Source organism: Ornithorhynchus anatinus, chromosome 20 (genome assembly GCF_004115215.2).
Source record: "Ornithorhynchus anatinus isolate Pmale09 chromosome 20, mOrnAna1.pri.v4, whole genome shotgun sequence".
Taxonomy (NCBI): domain Eukaryota; kingdom Metazoa; phylum Chordata; class Mammalia; order Monotremata; family Ornithorhynchidae; genus Ornithorhynchus; species Ornithorhynchus anatinus.
Genome location: NC_041747.1, coordinates 22,409,851 through 22,435,922, shown reverse-complemented (window position 1 = coordinate 22,435,922; position 26,072 = coordinate 22,409,851). Strand labels below are relative to the sequence as shown.

General features: G+C 38.8%; 1 protein-coding gene across 11 annotated transcripts in view; it reads left to right on the top strand.

Annotated features, from left to right (window-relative positions):
• Positions 1 to 26,072, top strand: part of CNTN5 (contactin 5) — a 653,229-nt gene that overhangs the window by 296,338 nt on the left and 330,819 nt on the right. For all 11 annotated transcript variants that reach the window (XM_029048199.2, XM_003430617.4, XM_029048198.2 and 8 more), the window contains one exon: positions 3,525 to 3,653. In XM_029048199.2, coding sequence (XP_028904032.1) covers positions 3,599 to 3,653 — 55 coding nt within the window. In that variant the 5' untranslated portion in view covers positions 3,525 to 3,598. The remainder of the gene's footprint in view (positions 1 to 3,524; positions 3,654 to 26,072) is intronic.

Sequence of the window (26,072 nt, the reverse complement as noted above, 5' to 3'; positions counted from 1 at the left end):
AACATGTCCATAAACTTATCTGAACATGTTTTGAACCCAGTGCAGAAATTCACTGGAGAAGTATGAAATTCTTTCTTTTTGTTTGTTTGCAGTCTCCTTTGGCTGGCTACCTCTCTATCTTGGGGTCACACCTTTGAGAGCTGTATTCCCAAAGGCAGAACCAAAATGATCTGGATTTACAACCAAACTAATGAGACCCACACCTGTGAAAAACCTGGGTATCTGGACACTTGCTGAATCATGTTGTATTGTACTTTGTACATTGTATTGTACTTTCCCAAGTACTTAGTTCAGCGCTCTGTAAAGAATAAGTAACACTTAATAAATGCCATTGATTGATTGATTGAGCTGGCTCTCCCTGGTTTCTAATTTCCTCAGTTGCACCCACAATAGAAATGTGGGTAAATCATCTGGAAACTACAGAAGGACCAAAAAGATTCAGAACTACCCTGGTAAGATTCTAGCCAGAGTCAGCTGTATTAATTAAATACCTATTTTGGAATTATCACTGTGCACTTGCCAAATACTTTTGGGGATTGGGTCAAATAATATATTAAAGCGGAGGTACTTTTTTTAAAAGAGGGGTTTAAGGTCAAGCTATGAGAAGCAGGGTGATCTAGTGTAAAGAGCTCAGCCTTGGGAGTCAGAGGACCCGGGTTTTAATCTCTGCTATTTGTCTGTTTTATGATCTTGGGCAACTCATCTCCTTTCTCTAGGCCTAAATTACCTCCTCTTTATAATGTGGATTAAGAATGTGAACCGCATGTGGGACGGGGGTTATGTCAAATGTGATTATCTTGTATCTACCCCAGTGCTTAGAACAGTGCCTGGCAAATAGTAAAGTGCTTAACAAATGCATTAATTAAAAAAAAAAAGATTGTGATTGTCATCGGATTAACAATTTCAGGATTATATCTCTTCAAGAATAGATCTACTCAGCTTAATTAAAACACACCTCTCAGTAATTCCATCCCAATGGTTTCTTCTTAATAATCTAAGAGTCTTAAATTATAGTTTATCTTATGATAAAAGTTAAAGAGAAGATGTTTCTCGCATGGGAAAAGCTAAAAAAAAATAAAATGCTCCCAAGAGGGAAAAAACATAGTTCTGTACTTATCCCCTATAGTAAACAGCACCTGTATTCCGATTTTCTGTACCTTTCATCCCGGCTCACACCTCACAAATTCAAAGATTCTTGAGCTGTATGGAAGTGGCTAGGCAGGATAAGTAAATTCCAAGGGCAAGTAGAGAAGCAGCATGGTCTTGGGAGTCATAGCACCTGGGCTCTAATGCCGGCTCCTCCATTTCTCTGCTGTGTGACCTTTGGCAAGTCACTTAACTTCTCTGTGCCTCAGGTCCCTCATGTGTAAAATGGAAAATAAGACTGTGAGCTCTATGTGGGACAGGGACTGTGTCTGACCTGATTAATATCTACCCCAGTGCTTAGTGCAGTTCCTGGCACAAAGTAAGCACTGAACAAACATGATTATTATTTCAAGCAAGTATTACCAAAATTGTATTTACCTTGCCCATCATGTTTCTGAAGTCCTGTCCCCCTACAGGAGTGCGGAAATGTCAGAATTTGGCACCCAACCTAAACCTCCTCATACCCTGCCTGGATATTAGACTCTGAGTCTTAAGGCCTATCTCTCTAAAGTCATTTGCCTTTGCAATCTTGAAATCCCATGCATCAATAGAGCAGCGAATTGGGCAGCAATATTGCTTTTTGAGTCCTGGACTCCAAAGCAGTTCATAGTGCTTGGAATTGTTGACAGTTTAAATTGATACTCCAGAAATGATGATTATATCAACTATCTTGTGTTAAAATCATTCTACCATTGTATTCTAGACCTTCACACCTAATTGTATTAGGGGTCAGAATTAATTTAGCTTGCACTTCTCAATCTCATATTCCTCTGATGGATTTTCTTTCCTCTAAATTCCTACAAAGATGGGCAAATCAGAGATTCGTTTAGTGGAAATTTCAACCTATATTTTCCCACTACTGCTACTTCTAAATTTCTTATCTGGGTATTTCAAGAGTGCTCTTCCAGAACTGTGACTTCTAACTACCTAGTAGCAGGGAAAAAGTGTTTTTTTTTCTTTTATTCATTTCTTTTTCCTTTAACTTTACTCAAAGGCAATTTCTCGGTGTGCTGGGTAACAAAGATTATATATGCAAATTATCTAAACTCTCGTAAGCTTGGTCATGGAGAAACCCAGGATTGAGGCCAAGGATTACGTACTTCTTCCCATGTGTATTATTTTACACTCAGAATCCAGTTTGTCCATGTTCCTAGATGCTTTTGGATGTTCAGGGGTGTTGTATGTATTCATGGACAAAAAAAAAAAAAAAGACAAGCAAGTATTACTGAGTAGCTGGTACTTAGAATTCTCTGGTGAAAGGACCAAAATTGAAGTGTGGTGAATTTCCCACAGGCAAAGAGTCTCTTATAATCAATGCAAAATTAGGAAAGATCTTGGGGGCTAGTTAAAAATATTTTGGGGGGATTTCAAAATTTTTTTCATGGAAGATGTAGCATGTAACTTGGAGTTTTTGCACTCTAGTAAGAATGAGTCTTATTTAGAATATTATTTCAAGGGGTTTATTTAAACATGTTGCAATTTAACAGCTTTCATTTCTTTGGTCTGGAGACAGAAGTATCTGAAAGTTCAGAACCAATTTAGCCTCCTAGTCTTACTTCTATCCCTAAAGCCCTAGTATTTCCTTGCTATATTTGTCTTGGGGATGTTTTTATTGGGTCTCTGGCTGACGTAGCCTCCTAGAAAAAAGGGAATTGGAGAGAAATGAATACTTGGACCCTGTTTGTTTTAATAAGAATGGTCAGTAGACCCTCTCTCCCCCAAAAGTTAAATATTCATGAAAATACTTATTTCCCTTAGGAAAGGTTGCTGAGAGAAATAACTTAGCAAACAAGGGAACCTATCAGACCACAGATTATCACAGGAGTAAGAAACAAAGGCAGTTGGCATGAATAATTAATGGTGGAAAGTCCCCTACAGAGTATGGGATGAGCTACCCGCACAGACCATAAAGGCAGCCGACTAATCGTTCACTAGCAATGTTCTATATCAGAGAAGGACATATTAGTATATCTGGCTTATGCATTGTCATTTTTCAACCCCAGGAGTTGGTGAATTCTCCATGTGGTCTGCATTACTTTTGAATAAAGTAACTGCCAACTGGGGCCTGGGTTTTTGCTGTCTGCCAGCTTGGAGTAGTAAACTGTATAAATGACCCATAGAAAACACAGAAACATGGGGTGTTGTGGTGGAATCAGTAACTTTCTCTCCCTTTGGGTATTGAGTACTTAGTGTATAGAAACGTCAAGAATTATTAACTTATTGAGGTGATCTGAATAAATAGCGTATTTTTTTTTACCTTGAGTTTTTGGCTTTAAGATTTTTAATTGCTTTAGGGCCAAGTATGCCCTATCCATTTCTTAACATATTAGAGCTGGATTGTTTTTTTTCTAACCAAGAGCCATCTTCTGTCTCAATAGGCTGAACCTTAATGAAGAATCGTCAGAGCTGCTAACAGTCACAACACAACTTGGGAAGACGCTAGTAGCCAAGGATGGGGTCGTCATGGAAACTGATTCTCTTTCTGTCAGTCACAGGGTGTCTTTCAGGTAAGAAGTCTTATAATCTATGAATTTCTACAGTACAAAACCAGAAAATTGTCATCTTGCCAACTATCTAGATACACTCAAATGATTAATATTTCATTCATATAAATATTCTCTTGTGCATTGAAATGGTGACTTAAATATTAAATTAAATTATTTTTGCAAAGCACATAAAGTAAAATGTTCTATAAATTCCAGTAACCTGGGGATCCAGCATATTTTTTTACTTGTACACTAAACCTGCTAGTTTTTAGAAGATGCAGTAATTTCATAGCTCTCATTTGTAAAGGTTAATCATTGTAAAAAAAATTTTGTATTTTTGAAAAGGTAATGCAAGAGGTTGATGTTACTCGAATTTTACTTATTTGTTAATGGTTAACCATAAGTTGGTTTTCCACGAAACAAGATTTTATTTGTTCTCTGAGTTTCTCTTAGCTCATCTGATCTCTTCAAAGCTTCATTTTAGATTCTTGCTAACATACAACTTTTTTCATATTCTTATGGGCAACTTTTATAATCTGAAACTATAGTTTAATACATGGAATTAATGTGAGGTGCTTTTAAACTTTCCCAAATTGATATTCTCCCCTCTAATGATATTTATAATTCAGTTAGATGTTAGAATAATATAAAAGTGAAATTGCTAAAATAATTTTTTTCTTATGTGCAATCAGTTTTAGATACTCTTGACCGCTTACTTGGATAAATAACACATATTGTAAAAATAATATTCTACATAGCAGCGGTGACATATTTATATTTCAGTATTTCTTCTAATTATCAATATTAATAATAATTGAGGTATTTGTTAAGCACTTACTGTGTGCCAGGCAAAGTACTGGGGTAAATACAGGCAAATCAGGTTGAACAGAGTCCCTGTCCCATAAGGGGCTTACAAGTCTTAATCCCCATTTTACAGATGAGGTAACTGAGACTCAGAAAAATGAAGCCACTTGCCTAAGTTTGTACAACAGACGAGAGGCAGAGCTTGGTTTCGAACCCTGGTCCTTCTGACTCTGAGTCCTGTGCTCTATCCACTAGGACATGCTGCTAATGCTCCTAAACATTTCCCAAGATAAATCGCATAATGGTAGCTTTCCCCTAAATGCTATTGAGCTCCAACAGAAAAGTTATCCAGCTATAGTTCTAAAGCATTCAGTGGTATTATGACAGCTAAAACCTTAAGATGCTACAAAATTGCATTCTAAAAAGCAGATTGATATAGATGAGTGAATGTCTAGTTTAATGTGCACATTACCTAGCCTAATGAAGAGACTCAGGTGAACTCCAAGTTTTCTTCACTCACAAAAACAAAAAAACTGAAGCAGCTCAGCAGATAACAGCTTTACAATTGCAGTACTGAACATTTACACAAGTACTCTAGGAAACAGGTAAGATCAGAAATTGAGAGTCTAAAGAACTCAAGCACCCAGAAAGGGCTTGTTTGACAGTCTATTAAAAATATTTTAACACCTCCTTTAGACTGGATGTGTTCATCTGTAGACTCTTTTTAAAATTGCAATTTGAAAAGTGTAAAAGTAAATGTCTCTTGACTACCTTTGGGATATTCAAGTGCCACACATTTTCAGCTAAGTTAATTATAATATTTTACAATTTGAGTTTTACTAGAAGTGCTTTTAAATGTGATAGAATCAGGATGTCAAGGTAGGTTTTAGTGCAAATGGTGTGTCATCAGTGTCCCCTTTGATAACATCATTCCAACTAGTGCTCTGAAGACTACATTGCTATCGTGTTCACAATCCATCACCAAGGTTGGTGTTTTGTATTTTATTTGTATGTGTCTGTGCATTCTATTTGCTTAGAAGAAATTCTTTGAAACACTGTGCTCCCTATAAATACCTACCAATGACAGTAATATTACATCTGGGTAATAAGGCCTTGGAAAAGAGTACAATGGAATTAGTTTGAATAATATTTGCCCTCAAGCAGCTTACGATTTAGCTAGGGAGTCAAACAGAAACAAAAAAGTACAGACAAGATGAAATAATAAAGTATACGATATGCAAGTGAGTGAGTGCTAAGAGAACTGTGAATGTTTAAGTGCTGAAATGATTAGTGAATCCTCAAGTGGCAGTTGGGTGATATAAACTGGGGAGATAAGAAATAAATTGGAGAAGACTCTTGGAGCAGATGCAATTTCAGAATTAATTTGGAGATGGGGAGAGCGGTAGTCTGTTGGACATGTAGAGGGAGGGAGTTCCAGGTAGAAGGGAGGGCAGGTATAAGAGATCGGTGTTAACAAGAATGAGATAGAGTTGATTCGATTGAGAGGAATAAAGAGTGTGAGCTGGGATGAAGTGGGACGAGAGTGGTTAAGGAGGAGGAAGAAAGCAGATTGTTTTAAAGCCACTGGTGTAGAGGTTATGCCCGTTGGGGTAAGGAATCGGCAACCATTTTAAAAGTTTTTAAAGAGAGGGGAGATGGGTGCAGCAGAGTGTGAGAAAAATGATCTGGGCAGGTGTGCTAAGTATGGCCTGGAAAGGGTACAGACTGAAGGGTAGGACTCGAATGGGCAGGCTGATGCAGTTGTCATTCTGGGATATGATATGTGCCTCACCAGCGTGGTGGCTGGTTGCAATGGAAGATACAAATCCTGGAAATGTTATAGAGAAAGAGTTGATATAAGATTTGATGACAAGCTGAATATAAGGGTTGAAAGAGAGAAGGTGTCACAACTTGCCCCTCCCATCCTAAAGTGACTGTTCCTTAATTTCCTATAGTGTGACTACCTTAGCATGGGCCTGAGAGTCAGAAGGTCACGGGTTCTAATCCTGACTCCTCCACTTGTCTGTGTGTGACCTTGAGCAGGTCACTTCACTTCTCTGGGCCTCAGTTACCTCATCTGCAAAATGGGGATTGAGACAGTGCCCCATTTGAAACAGGGACTTTGCCCAACTCGATTTGCTTGTATCCACCCCACTGCTTAATACAGTGCTTGGCATATACTGAGTGCTTAACAAACACCATTATTAATATTATTATTATTATTATGAGATATCAACCCTGAGGATCCTGCCAGTTTATGTCCTGCAGGTGAAAACACTTTTTTCCCTTTCTCTCCAACTCTCTCTGTTGAGTTAAATCCACTCGGACAACAGCTCATCACTTCTGCCAAGAGGATTCTATATTATAGAATAGAGAATGTCTGTCATTGATAAGCCTATACAAATACTCTCTCTTTTTCATGATGTCAAGAAGGTAAATAGCATGGAACTTTGTCATTGCTTTCTATTGTTGCAGGAAAACTTAGGCAACAGGGAAAATACAAAGAGAAGTGCTTGAGAAAGTGAGTGCCAGATAAGATTAACTCTGACTTGGCTCGAGTTTGTGGGAAGGTGAAATGTATTATCAGCCCCGTAAACATACTTAAAATTGTTCATTTGCACACTAATTCAGGCTCTTAGCAAGACATGATAAGGGAGCCTATCTCCATATGTGAGCCCAAGGAGATGGTTATCAGCAGGACACTGATGGTTCTCGACATGCAATTAATCAGAAGACAATTTAATTTCCCCTTGTCAGCAGGGGACTCACCTGAATTGAGCAAGTTTTATTTGTTGTTTTTTATCTAAGAGGGGAAGAAAATGTCAAAAGTTATCTATAATTGTCAGTGGTTCCTGGTGTGATTTAAAATTAAGCCATCAACCAGAAGAATACAGAGTTTAGCATCCTAAGGGAATGTGAGCAAATTATTTATCCTAATACTCTGGCAATTATAGCAGGTGGAGTAAAAACTTTCCCCAACAAACTCATCTGCCTAGGTGCCTTTTTCTCTCTATGATAAAACTTGTATTCGGCCTTCTGCATTTTTATTGAGGTACTAATGGTGTAGAGGTTTCCAGTACTGCTTCATTACTTGCGTCACCATATTTCAGAGTTCTTGCATAGTATTCAATTATTGGAGGAGAAATATTTTGTTTGGGAAATGGTTCTAAGAAATGCACTATAATACTAGAAACAAGGGCAGGTAGGTGAGTGAATGAAAGTAATCCACAGAATTATGAGCTAACTGCCCATCAGTGTACTGTTTTCATGAAATTCATTTCTCCATATCAGGGTCCTGGCATTTAATATTTTATAATGAGAAAACTCTTTTAAATAACTTTTAAGACAGTGCCTGCTTTTGTACAAATGCCTATAGGAAGTTTACCTATGTTTTCTCCATATTCTAAAACTGCCGTGGGTCAGTCTCAATCTTGAGTGAATATTACATATTTTCTCTGATCTCTTTAAGAAAAGTTTTCAGAAAAATCATCTGGCATGCAGTTGTTTCCTGAATAGTCTTAAATTTTGCACTTTCTAAGCAACTAATTGAAAGACCTGGTATGCAAATTTTCATTAAAGTCTATCAAGTTCATAGAAGATGGTTTTCACACTGAACAGAATTATGGATTTGTGAGGAAGCAGCGTGGCTCAGTGGAAAGAGCACGGGCTCTGGAGTCAGAGGTCATGGGTTCGAATCCCGGCTTGGCCACTTGTCAGCTGTGTGACTTTGGGCAAGTCACTTAACTTCTCGGTGCCTCAGTTTCCTCATCTGTAAAATGGGGATAAAGACTGTGAGCCCCACGTGGGACAACCTGATTCCCCTGTGTCTACCCCAGCGCTTAGAACAGTGCTCGGCACATAGTAAGAGCTTAACAAATACCAACATTATTATTATTATTATTAACCCCTGAATCCTTTGTTTCCTAGCATTACTGACCTTAAAGTGTATACGAATATGAAGCAAAGTGGGTAGAGATGATGAAATTGTACTACTAAAACCCACTCTTGCTACTCAACTACATTAGCTGTAAGAGCATGGTTTCATTCCTTAAAGCTTAGTTTTCCCTATGATACGAGAGGCAGTCAAGTAACTAGATATTTAGAAATTCTGTGAACCTCTATTTGGGTATAATGATGAATGTTGAGGAGTTGATTGTTTCTTACACTATAATTTTTCCCATGGTGCACTTCTCAAAATGGCACTTCTACTCTGTTGTATTTTCTCAAGTGTTTAATACAGTGCTCTGCATACAGTAAACACTCAGTGAGTGCCTTCGATTAATTGACTGATCAGAAGAGCACCAAAGAGAATCAAGTGTGCAAATAGGGAAAATCCAAACTCTTCGACCTATAGGGTTTTAAGGTCGGTTGCTGTTAAGTTCTTGCATTTCGACATTATTAGCAGAACTCATAGGTTGATTATCTTGCATAATTTTAGAGCTGCTACCACCTCAGGACCTCTCTTAAACAGCAAAGTGAGGGGTAGAATTTTAGCTCAGTGTGCTATACTCAACTAGTACTCTAACTTAGGATATTCCAAGGAAACAGTGCTTTAGCTCAGTATAGATTCATTTAACCTCTCCCTCAGCTTTGAAAGGAAGGATTAAAAATAGTACTTCAGTCTTCTTCATATAGTCTGTGAATATTTTTTTTTTCCTAAGTGGTTATAGCAGAAAATGCATCAGTGTAATTAGGTGACTGTAGTTTTCCAAATTGTATTTACCTTTGTGTGTGTGGTTTTTTCTTCCAGTAATGAAGATAATAAATGTAAACATCATTTGTGGTTTGCTGTGTTACATGTTCCTTTGAGTTAGGCTTGGGCAAAGAAAGAGCAGCATTGATTAAAAAGATGCAAAGGGGAGTTGGGAAACTGAAGAGATAGTGGGTTGATGTGTAAAATCACAATTGTATATGGTCAGTGAAAAGTATTTCTACTTATTTCAAGGTAGTGGACATGCTTGTTGTTTTGGGAAAAAGCAGGATGTTTAGAACACCTATTTTATTGGAAAATAAATCACATAATGAATTTGCAGGAATCAGATTTTGCATTTTTGACTCCAAAAACCTATCAAGTACTGTGCAATATGAATATCGCTTCTCTCCTACCATACCCTGCTTCACCTAAATTTCCCATCACAGTTGATGGTATTACCATCCTCCTTGTCTTTGAAACTTTCAATCATTGCATTATCCTTGATTCCTTTCTCTCTTTGAATGCTTGCATTCACTCTCTTGCTAACTACTCTTATTTTCTTCCCCATTTTGCCTGTTTCTGTCCATCCAAACTGCCCCCTCATTGGTGCAGACACTTGTCATATCCCAGCTTGACTACTGTATTAGCCTCCTCACTGGTTTCCCTGCCTCCAACAGATCTCCTTTTCAGTTGATCCTTCAGTCCACTGTTTATATATTTTTTCATAAATATTGCCCTGCCTCAAACTCCTCCCTCTTCATTAATCTCCAATGGTTGCCCATTCCTCTCAACCCCAAGTAAAGACCCTTCACCATGGGGTTTAAGGTACTCAGTTCACTCACTCCCTCTTATTTATCCACTCTCTATTCCCACTAAACCCTAGCTTGCACACTCCATTCTTTTCCAACTCACCATCTCACCCCGACTCAATCTTTATTCTCCTACTTGTACCTCCCTGTTCATGCCCTTCTTTCTGTCTGGAACTCCCTCCCCATTCAAAAGTCACCAGAAGACAGCACTTCTTGTCTTCAAAACCCTTCTAAAATCCACCTTCCCCCCGCACCCCAAGAGAACTTCCCCAATTAATATTTTTTCCTTCCACAGTCATACCTTCCCAACTTAAATCTCAGTACTTAACACACTCCTGCCCACCCATGGCACTTCTGGACCTATATATTTAAATAAGGTACTCTTAAATGATATAGCCATTTTTCCAATTTCTATTCATTCCTATCTGTAATTATTTTGTGTTCATCAGCCCCACAGGCTTGGATGCTCCCTGAGGGCAGGGATAATCTCCACTAATTATTTTGTATTCTCCCAAGAACTTCGTACCAAGCTCTGCACAAATGCATACCTTAACTACTGTTGATTGATTAATGCCCAAAGAAGAGTCTCTCTTCTACTTGAGAAGATAAAAACTAGCTCTTGTTTTGCCCAGGTGAGCTGGAAATGAGTTTTTAATGCCTAGTTGCTCCAGAGATAGTAAGAAATGTTCACAGCCATCAGTTTGTGGAACAGGCAAACTGCGGATACTATGGAACAGGAGGGAGATGCAGGGAGAAAGTGATGGGAAACTAAAGAGGAAAGGAAGATGAGAACTTCATTTTTAGTATGGATGAAAAAGAAACAGGAGAACACAAACTGGGTGGGTAGAAAGGGAATGAGAATGGTATGGCATGTTTTTCCACTCACTTCCAGCTCCTGACTCCTGCTCTGTGAAAGGAATATAATAAAATATATGGTATTGGTTAAGCACTTACTATGTGCCAGGCACTGTTCTGAGTACTGGGGTAGAAACAAGGTAATCCAGTTGGACAGAGACCCTCACAGGGCTCATAGTCTTAATCCTCACTTTACAGAAAAGGAAACTAAGGTCCAGAGAAGTGAAGTGACTTTACTTCACAAGGTCACACAGCAGACAAGTGGAAGAGCCAGTATTATAACCCAGGTCCTTCTGACTCCCAGGCCCACGCTCTATCCACCGGGCAAGTTGATGGAGAAGTTGGTGGTTGAGACCCCTGCTCTCAAGCCTGTATCACCCAGTCTAGTCATAAACAACTGTGAGAGCAGCTTTAGGGTGAGCCTGTGATATCCATTCGAGACTCAGAAATCTTTGCTTGGACTTAGATTTCCCAGTTCCCTAAGTTATTTCAAAATGCATTCTTTATATTTGGGAATCCTTTTCAGGAGGTTTTTTCCCAAAACTTTACCATCCTTTAGCAATTTGATTTCAAATGTTGATGGTATTTTTGAATGGCTAGCACTGCGTTATTTTACCAAAAACACGTTTTTTCATTTGAAAATCTTTTCCAAAAGACATATTCAAGTAAGTGTGTTCTCGTAGCATCTAATTCTAGCTTAACTGTAGAAACTTTGGAAACTTTGGCATATTGAAACAGAAATATTTTGTTTGGAATGCATACTCTCAGTTCTGCTGTAATGCACAACTTAAGTTTGACCTAGAATATTATTAGAGAATTTAGAGAATGTTCGTCTGTCAATGCCAGCCTACTTATTTAGTTTTGGAACAAAATTGCTTGAGCTCAAGTGTGTACAACGCAGTATTGGAACAGGGAAATTTCATGAATTTTCCTTTACATGGGAGTTGTGGTTTCACAAAAATGGCATACATTTTTAGGTTGCATATGTGCAAGCCTAAATTGGTGCATACCTGTAGGTTAATCAAAATGTGTTGGATTAAAAAAGCTACCAAACTTGAAGTGTATATGTGTGTGTGTGTGTGTGTGTGTGTGTGTGTATATATATATATATATATATATATATATATATGAGTATTTCAGTCTTTTATCTTTGTCTGCTATAGTCTGGAAGATGTTGGGAAAATCACTAATTTTTATTTGGCAAACTTTGTAGCAGAATTCATTTGAAAGTTTATTTTTACTGCTAACTTTTAATTCATTGCTATGCAAATGCTGGGATATTTCAGCCACCCAAGGGACATTTTAACTGTGCATAGTTTACAGAATTTACGTATCTAGCCTTTTTTATTCAATTCAGTATTGATTTTAAACCTCATTATGAAGTATCTCTTCTTTCAGAAAGTGTGACAAACTAGTGTTGTCCAATATTTTGGAATTGTGGGAGGCAGTGTTTATTTCGCACAGTGCAGTTATTGAGTCAGCTTTTCTCAGGGGTCTACTTTGGTAGATGCTTTACTGATGCTATTGCTTAAAAATGAGTATTTTATATATATGAGTATTTCAGTCTTTTATCTTTGTCTGCTATAGTCTGGAAGATGTTGGGAAAATCACTAATTTTTATTTGGCAAACTTTGTAGCAGAATTCATTTGAAAGTTTATTTTTACTGCTAACTTTTAATTCATTGCTATGCAAATGCTGGGATATTTCAGCCACCCAAGGGACATTTTAACTGTGCATAGTTTACAGAATTTACGTATCTAGCCTTTTTTATTCAATTCAGTATTGATTTTAAACCTCATTATGAAGTATCTCTTCTTTCAGAAAGTGTGACAAACTAGTGTTGTCCAATATTTTGGAATTGTGGGAGGCAGTGTTTATTTCGCACAGTGCAGTTATTGAGTCAGCTTTTCTCAGGGGTCTACTTTGGTAGATGCTTTACTGATGCTATTGCTTAAAAATGAAGCTTTAGGAATTTGCCATTCTGGGGTATTGTGGCTAGTGATTTTGCATTGAACAGAACTTAAAATAGATTATTTTTATGTGTATGCATTTGCTTCCTAGTAGGCAGTTCTTCCTCTGAGTAATTGAGATGTGGTTTTTGAAAAACTTGTTGCGAGTCCTCCTCACACTTCAAACTCGATGTGTCCAAAACTGAATTCTTTAGCTATTCGCACCCAAATCCTGTCCTCCCACTGTCTTTTCCACCATCCTACCTACTTCGCAAGCCCGTGACTTTGGCGTTGTTCTTGATTCATCACTCTCATTCCACCCACATGTTCAATCTGTCTCCAAATCCTGTCAGTTGTACCTTCACAACACTGGTAAAATCTGCCCATTCCTCTCTAAACTGCTACCACACTAATCGAAGAATTTTCCGATCCTGCCTTGGCTACCTCAACAACCTCCTCGCTGACCTCCCTATCTCCTTTCTCTCCCCACTCCAGGCAATAATTACTCTGCCACATGAATCATTTTTTGAGAAAAAGTTCAGTCCATGTCTCCCCACTCCTCAAAAATCGCTAGTGGTTGCCCATCCACCTCCACATCAAACAGAAACTCCTTATTGTTAGCTTTAAATCACTTAATCACCTTGCTACCTCCTACCTTAGCTCCCTGATTTCCTACTTCACTCCAGCCCACACACTTTGCTTCTCTATTGCCAGTTTACTCACTCTAAATCATTATTTTTTATTTTGTTTTTCCCTTTTTTATGGTGTTTGTTAAAAGTTATGTGCCAAGCAGTGTACTAACTGCTGGTGTATAGTACTAATATAGTGTATTATAGTATAGTACTAATATAAATTAGTTTATATTAATGTCTGTCTCTCCCTCTAGACTTTAAGCTCAGTGTGGAAAGGGAACATTTCTGTTATATCATTGTACTGTACTCTCCCAAGCCCTTAGTACAGTGCCCGGGATATAGTAAGTGCTCAATAAATGCTCTTGAATAATTGAACTGTTTCACACATCTGCTCTGTAGGGGTTGTATTGCTCTTGTCTTTTAACAGTATTTTAGCCTATTGGTCTGCAGTTTCTTTAGATGGAAAGCAACTGTGAAAAGAAGTGTTTTAGTTACAATATTGTAGGCAATATCAATTTTCCTCACTACAGACCTGTAGGTGGTTAACGATGGCTCAGTACACTATGGTTAATGGTAGCATTTTAGCACAGTTCAGCACTCTAAGTGGTTGCACTTAAATTCAGGGCAGTGACACAAGATAATTCTTTGATCTTGTTCAAAAGAGAACCTGACACAATTGTGTCGATTTATAATGTAACTTTTAGACAACTCAGGAGAAAATGTGAATGATAACCAATTCCATCATTCTCCTCATGCAATCATAGAGTATATAGAAAAGGCCCGATTAAAAGAATTCTATCGTTCAAATAAGCATAATGACAGGACTTCTATGGCTCATGGCCCTAGAAGTTATGTTTCTATCTTGGTTGTGAGATGGCTCTCTTATTCAGAGTAGAGATATCAGTGTTCTCACCCTTGGTTTTAGGGATAAATTCCAGTGTGACCTAGCCCAAATTAAATCCTTTCTCTCTGACCTGTTTTGTTGGGTGTTTTTTTTATTTTGAGGGAGGGAAGCCCTGTGCTGTGACTACACAGTTCACTTCAAATTCTAACTGGATTTAGGTTATGCTTTTAGAAAGAGGAGAGAACTAAGAATCATTAGAGAAGTATTATATATTCACTTTATTTTACTGGCTCTCCTCTACTTAGAAAATTGCCCTTTGATTCAAAGGTGCAGGTGCAAGTAGAAAACACTATTTCAAATAGGTAGGAAAAACTATAGGCTTGAGCTTTCACCTCACCAGGGGATTTACAAATCTGGATCTTGCTCTGAGCCCTAAGCTTTGCAAACCACTCCTTTACAGCCAATTCTGAATGACAAAAGCAGGATCAGCAGTTCCTTCTATTTCTAAATCATGAGTAATTGTATTGGCCATTGATCTTGCAGTGAACAGCATAAAGGTTAGAGGCGGATTAATGATAACCAATAGCCTGTGTTCTGGGAGGCAAATGAACCTAGGGAAACAGGAATATGGCTGGTTCGATTTCTCTACCCCATGTCTCTTAGGATGCATTGTAGCTGAGGCCCTATAGACTGCTCGAATGAAACTTAAAAAGATCTTTCTCGGAAGTGCCAATCAATCCCAACAACAGCCATTGATTGATTAAGCGGCATAGCCTAATGGATAAAGCATAGGCCTGGATTCTAATGCTGCTTCTGCCACTTACCTGCCATGTGACCCTGGCCAAGTCACTTAACATCTCTGGCCTCAGTAACCTCATTTGTAAAATGGGGATTGAGCCTGGGAGCCCTATATGGGACAAGGATTGTGTTCAACTTGATTAGGTTAACTTCCCCAGCACTTAGTACAGTGCCTAACTAATGTCATAAAAAAAGGAAAAGCAAATGTCATGGGATGAACAAACTAGATTTTTTGTTGTTTTAATGGTACCACAAATCATTTGTTCCAAAACTGTATTACTCTGCACACAGTAAGTGCTCAATAGTAACCATCGACTAAGGGGGTAAAGAAAAAAATGAATTCCACAGCATTTACTGAGTCACTTTTTTACAGCAAACTGCATCCTCCTTGAAGAAGAGGACCTAGACACTGTGGTTCAATTAGTAAAGCATTATTAATTTGAATTGTACTCTCTCAAGTGCTTAGTACAATGCTGTGCACTCAGTAAGCTCTCAGTAAATATGATGGAATGAATCAATTAATTAAGGAGAAGAAGGAGAGCTTTTATGAGCAAACATCCTAATTGTAGAGTAATTTCAGTGCTGTTTAATTTCAGTTTGGTGTGCATATGATTGTCCTTATAAGTGTGCATGAGTGGGTTCAAGATGGGAAGACATGAGAAAGAAGGAGAAGGGAAGTGTTTTCTTAGCATTACCTTCCTGTTATGTATGTATATTAGACTGTTCCTTTCTCTGAGTGTCATTCTATAAATGCTTCTGCATATTCTGTCTCTGGTTAACTGAGATACAGTATAGGGGAAAGAACATAGGCCTGGGAGTCAGGGGACCTCTAGCTAACTATATCTCAAACACTTGTCTGCTATGTGACACTGGGCAAATCACTTCACTTCTCTTTACCTGAGTTTCCGTATCTTTCAAATAGGGATAAAATATCTGTCTCCTTTCCTCTAAGACTGTAAGCCCCATGTAGGACAGGGACTGTGTCCATCTTATTGTTTATCTACCCCAGAGTGTTTGACAGTAAACAGTTAACAGATACTATCATTGTTATAGTCATTAGGCTTTACTAAACACCATATAGAAAGAAAGTCTCTGAGGTGTAATTCTGCCTTTGGTAGCATAGAGAGGGTAAATGGAAAGAGCAGGAAAATTGTTTAGTTTAGGACAGTGCCCATTCTTTTTTAATTGTTTCCTTTTTTAAAAATGGTATTTGTTAAGTGCTTACTATGTGCCAGAGTCTGTTCTAAGCCCTGGCGTTGATACAGGCTAATCAGGATGGACACAGCCTTTGTCCCACTTGGAGCTCTGTCTTAATCTCCATTTTTTTAGAGGAGGTAACTGAGGCACAGAGAAGTGAAGTTACTTGACCAAGGTCACACAGCAGACAAGTGGCAGAACTGGAATTAGAACCCCGGACTTTCTGACTCCCAGGCCCAGGCTGTATCCACTAGGCAACACTGCTTCTCAATTCTTGGCTCAGAAGGGAGTTCCTTTCTGTTAGTGCCATTTTCATTCTTGAAGATGAATAGAACTATAGTCAGCAGCTTGAATCTCTGAGCTCCGTGTCAAAATAGCATATTGGTTAATATGCCTGTGTTGCTCAGTGATAGGTATTAAATAAGTACTAGGAAAAGGAAAGAGAGTCTATTACAGGCTTCGAAGCAGTCCTTTACCCTTAATGGCTATACAATTCTAACATCACATTTTGTCTTCTGAGACTCATGAAGTAAACTGTTTTTGTGAATTTACGATACAGAGATTGCTTCTCTGTCAGTGAAGTACCATTTTGTTCATACAAGTTCCATTGCCCACTATGTGGTACAATTAAGATGTCCATCAGCCCAAAGCTTAGAATTTCAGGAAGAGATAAAATCAGATTATTAACCACAGTTGTTGTTAGAGTGAAGTCATTAATCATGGGCCTTAAACAAACATTTATAACAGAAAATGAGGGATGATTTTATACACCGGTGCGGCATCAAACCTATTCAGTTGAGAAATTCTCTTCAAGAAATGGACGGAAGAAAAATTAAAATACAGTGCTCCTTAGATATGGGAATCATTTTTCATCATTTGTAGATGATATTTAGGATAATGATTTACTCTTTTTGACCTTAAATGTAATGCTATTTGTAGCTGACTGAGAAGTAAATTGTCTTATTCCAAGTAAAGTGGTTTGTACTGTTTGAAATAATCCTTGGTGTTTATGTATGGGTTGCTTCATTGTAATCAAGAGCTATTTTGCACTACATGAAATAATCCTCATGAAATGTTGCTTTTCATTATTTCCTCAGTATACCTTCTTTTAATCATCACCTTTGGGGATAAAATTGAGAGTTGATTGTGGAAATTATGTAGTTAGTCCCAGTTCACTGGACCAATCACTGAAGGAAAACATGGGCTGTTCACACCTGAATTACGGTGATATGGACATGGTCTTTGCTATATGTCAGATACAGCAGTTAAAGAGGCTAATAGATGTTTCGAAAGTCTGATAGGGTAGAAACCAACGTGGTATCAAAATTCACATTAAACTCACTATCTAGAAAGCAATTAGTATCCAGTCTTCTTCATGGATTTACCTTATCCAACTTATAAGGAATTTCTACCAACACCACATATGGGCCATTCCTTATATAAAATGATTAAAGAGAATCACCAGCCTACCAGTGTAAAAATAATGCTCATCACATCAGACATTCACGAGGTGGGAAATAGGAGGGGAATGGGTGACAGCAGGATGTTCATACAACAGACTTGTGGTACTTTAAGATGGTGTAACTAACTGTAAATAGGGTCTTGCCTTGCCTTATGCTGTGGACAGGAGAAATGTTTTAAAAACACAAAGAAGGAAAATCTCCCATCAATGTTATTTATTGCTTGCTTACAGTGTGCAGTCCACTGTACTAAGTACTTAGGAGAGTACAATACAGCAGCATTGGCAAATGCATTCCTTGCCTACAAATAATGTAGACAAGGAGTGGGCAATTGAGAGGTATGAATGAAAAACAATCACAACTGGGAAAAGTTTGACATACATGTGGAAACGACTGGTTTCCCTATTTGGGTAAAAATTTCAATGGTACAACAAACAGTCTTTTCATGCCCATAAAGCAGAATAAATTGTCAGATAAACATTGTCATTGTAGGCCACATTTGTCTATACGTAAACACACACACAAAAATAAAGAAATTCATTCATTCAGTCATATTTATTGAGAAGCATATTGAGAAGCAGCGTGGCGCAGTGGAAAGAGCACGGGCTTTGGAGTCAGGGCTCATGAGTTCGAATCCCAGCTCTGCCACTTGTCAGCTGTGTGACTGTGGGCAAGTCACTTAACTTCTCTGTGCCTCAGTTCCCTCATCTGTAAAATGGGGATTAAGACTGTGAGCCCAACGTGGGACAACCTGATTCCCCTGTGTTTACCCCAGCGCTTAGAACAGTGCTCTGCACATAGTAAGTGCTTAACAAATACCAACATTATTATTTATTGAGCACTTACTGTATGAAAATAACTCCCCCATGCATGTTTTCCCCCACAAAAAAAATTCTAAAAAAAACTCCCTTCCTGACCTGAATGCTTCAATACACTATATACACAACAGAGAACATCAAGATATTGGTATATTTTATTATCTTAATGTTCTTATTAAAGTTTTCACAGCTCTGTAACAGCTTGATAATTAGCTCAGTAACTTTTATTATTGATAATAATAATAATGTTGGTATTTGTTAAGCGCTTACTCTGTGCAGAGCACTGTTCTAAGCTCTGGGATAGATACAGGGTAATCAGGTTGTCCCACATGAGGCTCACAGTCTTAATCCCCATTTTACAGATGAGGTAACTGAGGCACAGAGAAGTTAAGTGACTTCTCCACAGTCACACAGCTGACAAGCGGACACTTTCCTCCAAAAGAATTGTAGGTTAAGAAAATTCACCAAATGCTGCTTTTCTAAACACTTAGACAAAAAACAAAGAAACAAACAAGCAGGCCCCTTCTTGGTTTTCAGGTTTCTTATGGAGGGGGCCTTAATAGTAATGGGAAGGAAATAGAATGATGAATTTTGGAAGTCAAGATATTAATCAGGGATATTTATTGAGTGCTTAGTATGAGCAGAGCACTGTACTAAAGGCTTTGGAGAGTACAACAGAGTTGGTAGGTTCCTTGCCCACGAGGCGCTTAGAGGGGGAAGCCAACACTGATACACATAAATAAATTAAGGATATATACTTAAGTGCTGTGGGGTTGAGGGTGGGGTGTTCTGAGCGCTGGGGTAAATAACAAGTTAATCAGGTTGGACACATGGAGCCTACAGTATTAATCTTCATTTTACAGATGAGATAACGGATGCACAGAGAAGTTGTGACTTGCCCAAGGTCACGTAGCAGACAAGCAGCGGACTCAGGATTAGAACCCAGGTCCTCCTGATTCTCAGGCCTGGGTTCTATCTCCTAGACCACACTGCTTTCCACCTCCTTGGCTTTTGGAGAAAATGTAGAAGTAAAAGATGTAATCTTTCCTGGCTTTAAGAGATCTGTAGTCTAAAGAGACGTAATTTATGTGTGTGTGGAGATGGGGAGGAGAGGGTTTTCTGAGTTTGTGGGCGGGGAGGGGGGAGGAGGAACGGGGTCTTTGCTTAGAGGGTTTTCTGAATCTATGTGTGTGGATGTGTATGTATGTATTTAGGTATTCCTAGAGGGTTTTCTGAATTGTATATGTGTGCACTGGGGCATATCCAGAGGGTTTTCTAAATTTGTATATTTGGGTATCCCAGGGGGGTTTTGGAATTTGGGTCACTGTGTATGTGGCTGTAATGTCACAGTATATATGAATATGTTGGCCAGCCACAGCCACTCTGTCACTTCCTTTCAAGACATTTTTTGGTTCTTCTTGAGCTCCGCTTTTCCCTTTTCTAATGGATTTTACCACGGGTATTCCCCAGTGTCCCCACCACTCCTTGAATTGACATTGGAGAACATGCAAAACAGTCTGGAAAGTGTTTTCTGGATCAATGTATAAAAATCCTGCTAGAATTCAAATTTTTGTCCTCTTGCCCTTTGCTTATGCATACTTATACTTATGGAAACTGACATTGCCTTACACTCCTGATATCAGTCTACAGGGCATCGTTTCCGCATGACTTTGAAGTCCTAGACTTTTCTCCCCAACATGCTCTCATTGTCCAGAAGGACACAAAAACATGTTAGGGATTTGTACAGATCACCACTGTTGAAGGGTAGCTATCTCTGAGGAGGTAAGACAGCTGTTTTTGTGGTGCCAGCAAAGACATACTGTCATTTGGAACAGGCAGGGAGGAAAATAATTTTCCCTCAGTGAAATGTTACAAATGCCGATAAGTAAAAATTACCCATGTGAGAAACTGATATGCCCTTCAGAATTAGAATGAGATTCCCCTGTTGTTTATAAAATTTAGAAAATCATTTATCTCTAGAGAAGGAGAAAAATAATCAGATGAACCGTGGTTAGGAAGTTATTTCCTCACAAATAGAAAATAACAGACCAAGATAATTTGTAAAGGACTTAATTACTTTTCAATGGATTTTATCACTTGGGACTCTGAATGCATTTTCATCCATAAGGCTAGCATAAAATTCTAATGAATTTATTGCCCAGGAAGATCCCAGACCAGTTATTCTTTCAATGTTTCTGTCTTTGCCAAAGTGAGTTGGTGGAAATCTGATCACCACCCTTGTGGGTGGACTTGGGGCCAAAGTCAAGGATCAGTAGAGGCAGAGGACTCCATCAGTGTTCGACATGTCATGACAACAATGGTCGTCTTCCATTCAGCCCTATGAAGAGGGAAGAAGGATCAAACCTTAGTTTGGGGTCCATCTGGGTAATTGTAATAGGAAAAAGAGGGAAGAGTTGAAGAAACTGTGATGTATAGGATGGAAAAATCCTAACCCAAGCTGAAGCACTGTGGCTTAGTGGAAAGATCATGGGCTTGAGAGTCAGAGGTCGAGGGTTCTAATCCCGGCTCTGCCACTTGTCAGCTTTGGCAAGTCACTTAACTTCTCTGTGTCTGTTACCTCACCTGTAAAATTGGTAAAAGAAAATCATTCATTCAGTTGTATTTATTGAGTACTTATTGTGTGCAGAGTACTTATTGTCTGCAAAGTACTTATTGTGTGCAAAGTACTTGGACTCTGGGACTTGGGAAGTATTGTCTAACAATAAACAGACACATTCCCTGAAATTGATCATTGAGAATGGCCCTACCGGATGATTTGAAGGCAGGAATGTATCCACCAACTCTGTTATACTGTACTCTCCCTAACACTTAGAATATTGCTCTGCCCACAGTAAACTCCCAAATACCAATCAATCAATTGTATTTGGCTCAGTGGAAAGAGCCCGGGCTTGGGAGTCAGAGGTCATGAGTTTGAATTCCGCCTCTGCCACTTGTCAGCTGTGTGACTGTGGGCAAGTCACTTAACTTCTCTGTGCCTCAGTTCCCTCATCTGTAAAATGGGGATTAACTGTGAGCCTCATGTGGGACAACCTGATTACCCTGAATCTACCCCAGTGCTTAGAACAGTGCTCTGCACATTGTAAGCGCTTAACAAATACCAACATCATTATTATTATTATTTGTAATTTTCTCAGTTGTGAAGTGGTATTTATTAAGCACTTATGTGTCAAGCTCTGTTCTAAGGATTGGTATAGATACAAGTTAATCCTTTGTATCCATCTTTATGTTGGAATCATCTAAACCTATTTTTTTGCATTTTACTCTCCCGACTACTTAGTAAAGTGGTCTGCATTCTCATTAATGCCACTGGTTGCTTGATGGGTTAAGGTATTATGTGTATATCAAAATCCCTGCACCATTTCTAGCTATAAGCACACCAGAACCATGGAAGTCCATGTTAAATGTCAAAATAAGCAAGCCATCAGCACTACTCTGCTTCAGTGGTGATGAAGAAAGGGTCAGAGACAGCACCTTCAACTCTAACAATGAGAAAATTTTGCTTAGCATTTGCCTTGTGTGCTTGCATCTTTGTCAAAACCAGAATAGTGAACTTGGTATTGTCCCATTACTTCTCATCTGTTGAGCTGCAAAGATGTACCGGGCTGTATTTTGGCTGGAAGTCATATTGACTTTCAGATAGTGTGTGCTTAAGTACATTCAATAATTCTGGCCTGTTGGCTCTGGTGAGAATCTTGTCCCCATTTGAAAGCAGAAAGAGAGAGATATACAATGTAATACCCAATTGTAGAAGGAGAGGATGATGGCAATTTTGATGTCCGGCTGCATTTATTGAGAAAGATTTTATGGACTTGTCTGATAAATAATTTTTCTGTGCTTGAGAATTTTGCGGGAATATCATTAAATCCAGGCACTTTACTGTTTCTCATGACTTCAAATTAGTAAGTTTCTCCAAAACCTAAGTTACGGCCATACCTACATTTAGGCCAGATTTATCTTTTGAAAGACTGCATCCTTATGGAGGAAGATGTGTTGAAGGGGTCACCGTAATGTGTTTGCCACCTCTGTGAGATTCTTTACTTGCATATAGGAAGGAAAAGGAGATTTCAATTTTGCTCTTCAGTGGTGCCCAGAGTGAGAAGTAAACGTATTTAGCTTGGTTAGCATATCACAGAATCTCTTCAGCTTTGGGATCCTTCTACTGATTATGCATGTTTCTTACCTTTATTTCTATGTCATACCCCAGGGGTTTTTGTTATTTGTTTCCATGAAATGGTATTTTTTGACTTTATTATAGATATAAGGCTGTCACAGAGCACCTTGAAAATGTCTTTGCTCTCCAGCTTCTTGATATTTAGCCTTCTGGGTGTTAAGATGCCATTTTTGATAAGTTGACTATATCGATAGTTTGAGTTTAGAGGATATGAGCTGACAGCTAGCCTGATTCTTGGTCCCTTATGTAGGCTGCAGGGATTCATTGATCTTTCACATACCATCACTGGTCACTGATATAAAAGTGAAGATACACTGTTCAGATCTTGTGAGCATTTAACATTTTTTTATTTAATTTGCAAGATTGAAGATAGTATTGGTGACTGGCACTTTGAGCTGTAAACTTGCTGTTTAGCAAAATGTATCAATAAGAAAACCTCAAGATAAACTTCAGTTCATACTGCATGCAGAAATTCTTAACAACCATGTGTTTTGACCCTTAACTCTAGAGAAGAATTCCATACAATGTACTGTGGTTCAAAATGCAGTTAGTAACTGATTCATTCTAAGAGTTGTTCATTCCCACTAAGATTTAGAGATTCCAGAGATATTATTCATCTGAGTAAAATATAGAGAGCTGATATGTACCAGGCAGTCTCAAGGGAGCTCGGCCTTACTAAAGAAATAGAATTAATCACAGTGTTCATAGTATTTGCCTGATGCTTTAGGAAAGAAAAAAAATTGCAAAATAAGTAGGCCAGTTCTAGCTTTCTAAATCATCTCTTAATAGAGATTTTGCAGGGCACAACAAGGGGGTGTAAATAGGTTATCCTTCTAGTTTGTAAATGCTTTTAAAGGTACAATTATTAGCAAAATATTTTGTTAACATTTTATAATAATAACAATGATGCTATTTGTTAACCGCTTACTATATGCCAAGTACTGTTGTAAGAGCTGAGCACCGTTCTAAGCACTCAAGGGTTTCGAGATGTATTTGCAGCGTGGTCTTTTATACAATCCATTCAGTCAAAAGTGGTTCCATAGGATCAGTCTATTCCTCATCACAAGAATATTTCTCAATTTCTCTCTCCTCTCATCACAGAGTGTACATAATTGGCTTGGAAGGGAAGAAGGCATATGAACTAGAAATGCCTTGAATATACATAGGTGGTGATAACCCAATTTAATGTTCTAATTAGTAACCTCATTAAAGAAAGCTCTCATTACCATGTTAAGCCTGGGCCAGGTAGATAAAACTTCTGGGGATGGATGAAGTGCTACACGATGTCACTGACATCCATCCCCTTCACTCCACAGAAACCACCCTCTCAAAGGTTATAAATTATCTCCTTCTTGCCAAATCCAACGGCCTCTACTCCATCTTAATCCACCTCGACCTCTCAGATGCCTTTGACACTGTCAACCGCCCCCTGCTCTTGGAAGTATTATCCATCCTCTGCTTCACTGACACTACCTCTTCTGGTTCTCCTCTTATCTGTCTGGCAGCTCATTATCAGTCTCTTTCATGGCCTACCCCTCTGCTTCCCACCTGCTAACTTTGGGAACATCTCAGGGTTCATTTCTGGGTACCCTCCTATTATCCATATAACCCCATTCCCTCAGAGAACTCATTCATGACCATGGTTTCAACTACCACCTCTGTGCAGTTAATTCCCTAATCTACATCTCCAGCCTTGATCTCTCTCCCTTTCTGCAGTCTCACATTTCCTGCTGCCTTCAAGATATCTCTCTTGGGATGTTCTGCCATCACCTCAAGCTTACCCTCTCCAAAACAGAACTCCTTATCTTTCCACCCAAACCCTGTCATCCCCCTGGCTTTCTCATCACCATAGACAGCATCACCATCCTTCTTGTCTCACAAGCTCATAATTTTAGCAAAATCTGTCACTCATTCATTCAGTCATATTCATTGAGCACTTACTGTGTGAAAAATAGTCATCTCCCTCATTCAACCCACATTTTCAATCTTTCATTAAATCCTGTCAGTTCAACCTTCACAGCATTGCTAAAATCTGCCCTTTCCTCTCCATCCAAACTGCTACTGCGTTAATCCATGCACTTTTCCTATCCCACCTCAATTACGGTATCAATCTCCTTATTGACCTCCCTGCCTCCTGACTTTCCCCACTCCAGTCCTTCCTTCACAATGCTGGTTAGATTATTTTTCTAGAAAAATGTTCAGTCCATGTTTCCCTGCTCCTCAAGAACCTCCAGTAGTTGCCCACCCCCCTCTGCATGAAGCTGACATGCCTTACAGTCAGCTTGAAAGCACTCAATCACCTTGGCCCCTCCTATTTTATTTCACTGCTCTCCTGCTACAACTAGCCTGTACACTTCACTCCTCTAAAGCCAACCTACTCACTGTATTTTGATCTCAACTATTTCACCACCAACCTATGGTCTCACCTATGGTCCTGCCTCTAGTCTGGATTATCCTCCCACTTCATGTACAACAGACAATTACTCTTCCTACCTTCAAAACCTTATTGGAAGTACATCTCCTCCAAGAGACCCTTCCTGACTAAGCCTGTATTTCTTCTTCTCCCACTTCCTTTTGTGTCACCATGATTTGTTTCCCATATTGACCCCTTCCTCAGCTCCTCAGCATTTATCTTCATTAATGTCTGTCTTCCCCTCTAGACTGTAAGCTTGTTGCAGGCAGGAAATGTACTTACCAACTGTTATAGCATACTCTTTCAAGTACCTAGTTCAGTGCTCTGCCCACAGCAAGCACTCGATAAATATGATTGCTAGGAGTGAAGAAGTAAGGGTTGTTCTCTCTTCGATAAAGGCACCAAAAGATGTTTGGAGGAAAGGTGTTACAGTTGTTCTCCTTGATTGCTACTATGACTAATTCTCTAAAAAAAATGTAAACCTCCCTACTGGCGTCAACAAATTTTCAGAAGGCATCTAGAGTCATACAGAGTAGTCCAAACAACACTGTTAAATAAGCTCCCCTTCTTGCTGCCTCTTGTTCCAAAGCTGTATCTTCAACCCAGGCCACACAGACTACTATTCTTATTTTGGTGGGTGAATCCTGAACACTCCAAACATTAAAATGAAATCGCAAGCCTACTGCTAGTATGCATTGGTCCATTAGGGAGAAAATGGCATACAAGAATCAGCTCTCTAAGAAAGTCCCTCAAAAACCAGGCAACTGAAATATCAAATTTACCTATTTTACTCCTTCTTTCTCTTACTTTCTTTCTCCAACTCTTTCCTTCCAAGCGTTCACCTTCTCTTCAATGTCTCTTCCCCTTCCATTCTCCTTTCTTCCTCCCTTTCTCTGCTTCACTCTCTTATTCTACCTAGATCCCTGGCCACCTCATTCAGATTGCATGTTTTATTTTTAAAGCCCAGAAGCCAAC